General features: G+C 57.2%; 1 protein-coding gene across 1 annotated transcript; it reads right to left on the bottom strand.

Annotated features, from left to right (window-relative positions):
• Window positions 1-478: 478 nt before the first annotated feature.
• MYL9 (myosin light chain 9) lies at window positions 479-6,882 on the bottom strand. Its single transcript, XM_045980390.1, has 4 exons — window positions 6,793-6,882; window positions 3,488-3,697; window positions 2,009-2,170; window positions 479-1,172 (listed from the first exon to the last, which is right to left on the bottom strand). Exons 2-4 carry the CDS (start codon window positions 3,669-3,671, stop codon window positions 1,000-1,002), a joined length of 519 nt encoding a protein of 172 aa, XP_045836346.1. The 5' UTR covers window positions 3,672-3,697; window positions 6,793-6,882; the 3' UTR covers window positions 479-999.
• Between the last annotated feature and the right edge of the window lie 598 nt (window positions 6,883-7,480).

Genomic DNA, 7,480 nt, shown 5'->3' with positions numbered 1-7,480 from the left:
CAGGCCACAAGTGGTGGCTGCCTGGAGCTGATCTCAGGGAATCCCTTAAACCCGTCGTTCCCACCTTCAGCAGGTCCCACCTTTAGCTACCTCCCTGTTTCCAAAGCCTCCCTGTTCTTCCAGGACCACCTGGCTTTCCAGGAGCATTGAGGTGTCCCTGGAGATACAGGCTCCAATCCTAAAGGCTGGCTGACCTGACCCTGGTCTTCCTGGTGCCACAGAACCACCCCACAGAGATACACTGTGGTGATTCCTGAGGGTCCTCCCCACTTGGGCCTCTCTCTCCCAGGAGGACTCTTTTCTGCAACACTTATGTCTGCCCCCATCCCCACTCCTGGTCTGGTCTCAGGGGAGCCTTACCCCAGCTGGGAGTGGGTGATGGGTCTGGGCAGCCACTAGGGACAGGAGAGGGTAGGAGGTTCTTTAGGGACTAGGAGCTCCTCTATTTCACCCCAGCAACAGACACGCAGACCCAAAGCAGTGCTCAGACTTCTATTGGAGACTCTGCCTCCCCTGGGTCCAATATCCAGCCTACATGCGTCTTCTGGATTATACTCCTGGTGGAGTGGCTGGGCAGGGCACGGGGGGGGGGGGGGGGGGGTCTGGCATCCTGTCCTGAGAAGGGACCTTGGTGAGCTTTGTGGCAGTGGCAGTGGCTGGGAAAGAGTGGTCATTCCCTGTGTGGGGGTGCATGTGAACTTGGGTCCAATAGGACACAGGGCCGTCCTGTGGTGAGCAGCCATGAGGCCAAGCTCCTGAGAAGACAGTCCTCTCTTGGGGTGGTGGGAGGTCATGGTGGAACACCTGCCTCACATTGGCCTTGCACCCCTTGGCTGGCACTGTGCACTCTCAGCCTGTTCCTCCACGGGGAGCTGGGCCCCTAGCCCATCAGAGGGAGGATCCCCTGAGAAAATCCTGTGGGGTCACGGGCATGGAGCACAGTGAGTGTGGGGAGCAGGAGAGTGGAACAGGGGTCTGGGGCTGGGGGGCTGGGGTGGCCTAATCGTCCTTGTCCTTGGCCCCATGCTTGAGGATGCGGGTGAACTCCACGTAGTTGAAGTTGCCTTTCTTATCAATGGGTGCCTCTCGGTACATCTCATCCACTTCTTCGTCTGTGAAGCGGTCTCCCATGGTGGTGAGTAGCTCCCGAAGGTGGTCCTCGTGGATAAAACCTGGGGGCAGGGCCAAGGCCCATGAGATAGGGACTCAGTCTGGGCCATCCCTCACACCCTCCCCCTGTGGTCCCTCAGCAGTCCTTGCAGTGAGTCTCTGGCTAGTTCAACTCTTCAGGGCCCCAGAGGGAGGGGTTCTGCAGTGCTTCTGCAGTGCTTCTGTGGGGTTCTTGGGCCTGTGAGTGTGCGGGCTGGATATGTCTTACTTTGACCTGAGCCCTAGAGTTCCACTGCCTGAGTTTGCATGCTCATCCCCTTTCCTGGCTGTGTGACCATAGGCAAGTTATTTAACCTCTCTGTCCCTGTTTGATCTGGAAAATAGAGATGAAAATATGCCACCCTGGTAGGGGACCATGAAGGTAGTCAGGAAGATGTTCTGATTGGGCCTGTGGGCATTGAGAAACTTCTGAAATTGGTGCCAGGGTCACTCTGGCCTGTCTCTGGGACAGACCAGCTGTGGGACAGAAGTCCTTTGTGAGGTCTGAGGATGGGGGCTGGTTTTTGCACCTTATTGGCCAGAAGGGCCTGTAATGATTTGGTTTCTGGGGAGGTCTAAAATAGGGGCATTGTGCTGGGCCAACAGGTAAATTCAGGACGTGGGAAGCCTTGGTGGATGTGGGCTGTTGTGGTCTAGTGTCTGGGGGAAGGGAACAAGGACACAGCTTAGTTTTTCTAGTTGCAGCGATGGATATCCCAGCAGATGGGGGATTTCTGTTCTGACCTTTGGGGACAGGGTCCCTGAAGTCCTAGCACAGCCCCACTTGCATCCTTGGGGACACCCTGGGTAAAATACTCAGCCTCAGCCCTGTCCAGGCCTCCAGCGGGAGGCTGCTGACCTGAGGCCTCCTCGTCGAAGCAGGCAAAGGCATTTCGGATCACGTCCTCAGGGTCTGTGCCGTTCAGCTTCTCCCCAAACATGGTGAGAAACATGGTGAAGTTGATGGGCCCCGGGGCCTCGCTCATCATGCCCTCAAGGTACTCGTCGGTGGGGTTCTTCCCTGTGGCAGGTGGGACATTCCTGCTGTCACTGCCCTGTCCCCTCCCTCCTCCCTGCCCCCTCCCTTCATGGCCTGTGAGAATCCCACAGGCAGGAGACAATAAGCTCTGTAAACTGTAGAGCGTCTTGTTGGGATGGCCATGGCCAGCGTTCTGACTGCTCCCTCCCCCGGCTCTCCAGGCTGCTTTGACCAGTTAAGGCCTCTGGTCCGGATATCCATGCCCTCCAGGGTGTGAGGGCCGAGTGTACTGATTGCCTGCGGCATCTGTGTCCCCACCTGCCTGTCTGCGTTAACTTTCACCACGTTGCGAGGTCACCGCAATGCCCCAGTCACATCTGTGGCACAGGATAGCTGGGAGATTTAAGACACTCGTGCAGCTGCTGCTGTTTGTGTTATGTGCTGCTCTTGCTTGTTAATGGGGGTTGATGTTCCTACCAGAAGGCCACGCCTGACCTGTGGCCCCACCGACAAGAGCTACAAACAGGAATGAAAGTTTTTCTGGATAGAAGCCCAGGGTCCCACGTCAGCCCCCCAACTCAGGGTTGCCCAGTCCTCCCACTGGAATTCCTGGGCATGTACATGAGGGCCTTGGTCACCACTGCACAGGAAGGGAAATGGGCAGAGTGCATGGCCCCACTATGAGGGGCAGGGCCAGGGCCTCCCTCAGGGCTGTCTGGACTCAGTGCTTGGGGCTTGACCAGCACAGGCTGCCTCCTCTTCTGCCAGAGGCTTCTTCTTTCCCCCAGCCAGTGTCTCATCTGGTTGAAGGGTCTGCCAGGAACGGGGGCACGGGGTGGTATCTGTGACGAGCACAGGGGAGATGTGGGGGTAGGGCCACAGACTGGGGGTGGGGTTCCCCATCTGAGCAGGTTCCTGAGCACTTTCAGCTCTAAGATTCTGATTCTAGGGAAGTGGCCAGAGTCAGAGAGACTCTAAGGACCTGGCATGGGTGACTCTGGCCTCCCCTCCAGCCTCAGTTCTCCATCTGCACAATGGAAGGTCTGTGTAGTTCCAACTTTCTTTAGTCACTCATCCTTTTCTTTAAATGAAGTGGAACCAGGCAGCCCAACTACAAATCTGCCTGAGGCAGTCTGGCTCCGGAGTGAGCCTGTCTGGGTTCAGATCCAGTGCCCAACTGCTCTGTGCCTCAGTTTCCCTATCTGTTAAATGGAGAAAGTACTGGCATCTGCTTGCCAGGATAGGTACCACATGTCCCTACATGGAAAGGACTCCATACGCGATGAGCAGCCCATTGCCTGTTCCAGTTGCAACCCTCGCGGGACCCACTTAGACCCCAGCCACCCCGTCCCTGCTCACCCAGTGAGGCCAGCATGTCATGCAAGTCTTCCTTGTCGATGAAGCCATCTCGGTTTTGGTCAATCATGTTGAAGGCCTCCTTAAACTCCTGGATCTGGGACTGGTCAAACATCGCGAAGACATTCGATGTGGCCCTCTGTGGCCGCTTCTTGGTGGTTTTGGCCTTGGCCCGCTTACTGGACATCTTGGCTTCAGGTGGGTGGGGCTTCCCTGCAGGAAGTGGGTGTGGGGGGAGGAGCCTAGGACCGTTGGCCAGGGGATCTTCCTGCCTATTTAAGCCTGGCTGTTAGTGCCTGGACCAGGCATTCAAGGCCTCCCATAGGCTTGGGGCTCCTGTCACCCAGCTCATTGCAAAAACAGACAGGTGTGGGCTCTGCAGTCATAAACAACTTCTCTACCTCTCTGAGTGAGTTTCCTCATCTGGGAATGGGGACATGAGGAATGCCCAGCAGCAGGGAATAATTCATGCCCGAGAAGCCCCTGGAATGGTGCCAGGCACAAAGTAAGCTATTTTTGCTGTGGCTGTTTGGGTAAGACACTGAGGATTGGATTCTGTGCAAACCTGTCTTCGCTTTCTCTCTTTTAATTCTTTATAGCATTGACACTGTCCATCTCTCTCCCTCCAAGTGAGAAGGTGGGCTGAAAAGTGGGAGGCTGTGAGGTTCCTGCCAGCTCCTCCTGCCCCCAGCAGCAAGGAGCTGAATCAGTGGCCCTGCATTCCTGACATTCTTGTCATCTCCTCCTCCTGCTCCCTCCTCCCTCCTCCCCATCCCTCTGTGTTCCAGGCTCTGGAAGTTCTAGAAGGCATATGCTCTGGGCAGCCCACACTTGACCAGCCACTTAGGTGGGTGAAGACCTGATTTGTTCTCACTCTGCCTTGCTTGTAGGGGCATGAGGCTCCCCTGGGCTGGGAGACCCAGCTTCTTGTCACCCTTGTCTAGATCTGGCCTCCTAGCTTCCAGCCAGTCTCTCCCAACCTATAGAGACCCAGACCTGTACTTCCTGTCATTTCACCTTGAAGCCCTTGAAAGTTCCTGGAACAAGTAGGCCCCTGAGCCTAGCATTCAGGACCCTATGTGAACCCCTCCAACCTTTCGCTCTGACTGAGCATGGTACCCTTCACTGTGTTCCTCTAGCTACCTGTGATTCTGCCATGCTGGACCTCTGGATGTTTCCCAGACAACCCCAGACTTTCCTTCTTGGTCACCCCCACCCTGAACACCCTTCCTTTTCCAGCCTAGTTCTTGAGACACTCCCTTGGGGAGCAGTTCCCACACCCTTGCTCTGACTGTAAGCACTTAGAGGTCTTTCTCTCCCTCCCCTGATTTACCAACAGGCTAATAGATGGTTGTTTAATGAATGGCTGTGAGGGAAACTGCAGCCAGGCTATTGCCCCCACTGCACAGATGGGGAAACTGAGGCCCAGCAAGGTGCTCTTTCCCTGAACCTGTTATGGCCTGTGAGGACTCTCCCCCTGAAGACGTAGAGCTGTATTCCCTTCAGCTGGGGCAGTTGTGGGTGTGGCTGAGGCCCCAGGACTACTGCCCCCCTTTCTCCTCTGCCTTTGGTTGAGGGCCTCCAGGAAGCCTCTGCCTGTTTTTAGCCCTGAATAGTGCCAGGCCTTTATCCCATGACTCTGTTCCAGTCATTCTCAGACTGTGGTCTTTGAGCTCTTAAACCCTGAGCAGGGATCTTGACCAGCCCCGACCCTTCCCCAGGGCCAGAGCTGCCTGTAGGCATGACACACAGGCTGCTGTGTGTCACTGGCCTGACACACCTGGCCCTGGGTGATTCTCACGTGGCTCGGGGTGGGTAGACAAAAGCCCTTCTCGCCTGACCTGGGTCGGTGTGGGATGGTGGCATCAGCAGGGGTTTTGTGCTTTGAAGGCCTCAGTCCTTCTCTGAGCCTTTTGTTAACTGGGAACTTGGACTCATGGCACTAACGGAAAGCAACCAAGAAGTAGTCCATGGCCATGAGAGACTGTGATGGTCATCATCACTATTGCCAACCCCATCCTGTCTGCACAGCTCTGGGGCAGACACAGCCAGGAGAACAGAGGAAGCTGCAGCCGGAAGCAGGAATGGCTAGGACCTCACCCACTGTTGTCATACTGGCTGGGCTCTTCTGTCTTCATGGCCTCCCCCTTCCCCACCCTCTTCGATCCCGAAGCCATATTGTGGCTGAAAGCACTGAACTTCAGGGTTTGTCCATCCCAGCAATCTTGGGAGGCAGGGTGAGGGCACCCCCTCCCCCACCTGACTGTGCAGTTTAAGAAGTGATGCCCAAGAAGGGAAGTGGCATGCCCACGAGAGGGATAGAGTGCAACAGCTTGGGCTAGGCTTGGGTCAGTGGGTGGTAATGGCCAGCCCTTGGCATCCCTGAGGCCTGAACACAGAAACACACATCCTGAGAGGCTTGTGGTGGGCCTGCTGCAGCTGAGGGCTCTCTGTGACCAGAGGCAGCTTCTAAGCTTGGTCGAGGAAAAGGGGTCAGAGGCAGGCTAGGTCCTTAGCCCTGGAGGTCCTAGACACTAGGGATCAGATATAACTAGTGTTTGGCTGCAACTAGGTGTCACCTCCCCCCTTCTGGTGTTTGAAATCCCCCCATAACAGCAAAGACAAGACCTGTGTCCCCCATTATCTCGTCCCTATGGCTGGTAGTGCCGGATGCCTTGCTAGTAAAATCACCTCCTCTGTGGCTGAGTTATCTGACTCATTCCTCAGGGCAGTTGGAGGGCTGGAGAGGAGGAGTGGAGTCCGAGGTCCCCCAGCCCAGGTCCCTGTCCAGCCCCCAGAGCCCTTGGCAGACACTCTCCACCCAACAGGCATATTTGGGCAGATGTCGGAGTGCGTAGAAGCCCCAAGTGTGCGCACACAGTTGGTGTGTGGAGGGGCAGATTTTCTCCTGCCTCCATCCCTCTCTTCTGCCCCAGGAGTTCTGGAGGAGTCTCCAGGAGCCTTACAGGGCTCAGTTTCCTGTCTGACACACATGGGTTTACTGGGGCAGGGAACACCAGCGACCACATCCCCCCTCCCCTCCTTCTGGACCCCCAGAGCTCTGGGTTTGGCTCTGAAACTCCATAATAAAGGGGCAGGGCCAGGCAGAGTTCCCTCACCAAAGGACCACTGGCTCCCCCAGCCTGGAACAGTCTCCCTGCTGCCCACCCCCCTGCCAGGATCCCCGTCTGCCCCACAACTCGCAGCCCCAGCCCCATGAGGGCTGCCCTCGCCGAGACCCTCGGACGTCCCTGTCCGTGGGGCCGTCACACCGCCTTGTCTAGCGCCCCCGCGGCCGCGACTCCCACCTGGTGTGTAGAAGGAGCTCTCTCGAGGTGCGGATGTGCAGAGCCGGTGCAGGGCGGCGGGTTGTCGGTCCTCTCGGGGCTCAGTGGGCGGGGCGGCGCGGGCCATACAAGGCAGAAGAATGCGCGCAGCGGGGCGGGGCGGGCTGTACGCTGGCGCAGCCTTATTTGGCCTTGACCCACTGGCCGGAGGCGGGGGCGCCTTCCCTGAGTAGGCAGGGGAGGTGATGCGGGGCAGCGCTGGGACCGCTCCCTGGCTCCTGATTGTTAGGGGAGGGGGATTTATCTGGGCTGTCCCTTCCTCCCCCGTGAGGCAGGCAGAACACCTAGGGGGCGTTCTCCAGTTCTCATGCCCTCCCCACATCTTTCCCCCAAAGGCCCCCACTGCCTGGCCCATTCCCGTGGGAGGGCTTCCTTCCATTAGGCCAAGTATGGCTTTTTTCACCAGTCCAAAAGAAGGCATGTCAGATGGCTCCGCCATCCTCATGTGAAGGGTCATTCAGGTCCCTGCTGGTGTGGGGGCTCACGTGGGGCTTGGGTAGGAGGACTGTGCTGGGGACAGCCCACCTCAGCCAGATCACTGTCCTTTCCTGCTGGCATCAGTTTCCCATAAAATGGGAGGGTGATGGTGAAGATTCAGGAAAAAAGAGTGGCCAGAAAGAGCCAAATAGCACCCTGGGGGCCAGTGAGA

The sequence above is a fragment of the Meles meles genome, chromosome 16 (assembly GCF_922984935.1).
Source record: "Meles meles chromosome 16, mMelMel3.1 paternal haplotype, whole genome shotgun sequence".
NCBI classification, from domain to species: domain Eukaryota; kingdom Metazoa; phylum Chordata; class Mammalia; order Carnivora; family Mustelidae; genus Meles; species Meles meles.
This window is presented reverse-complemented; position numbering and strand designations above follow the sequence as displayed.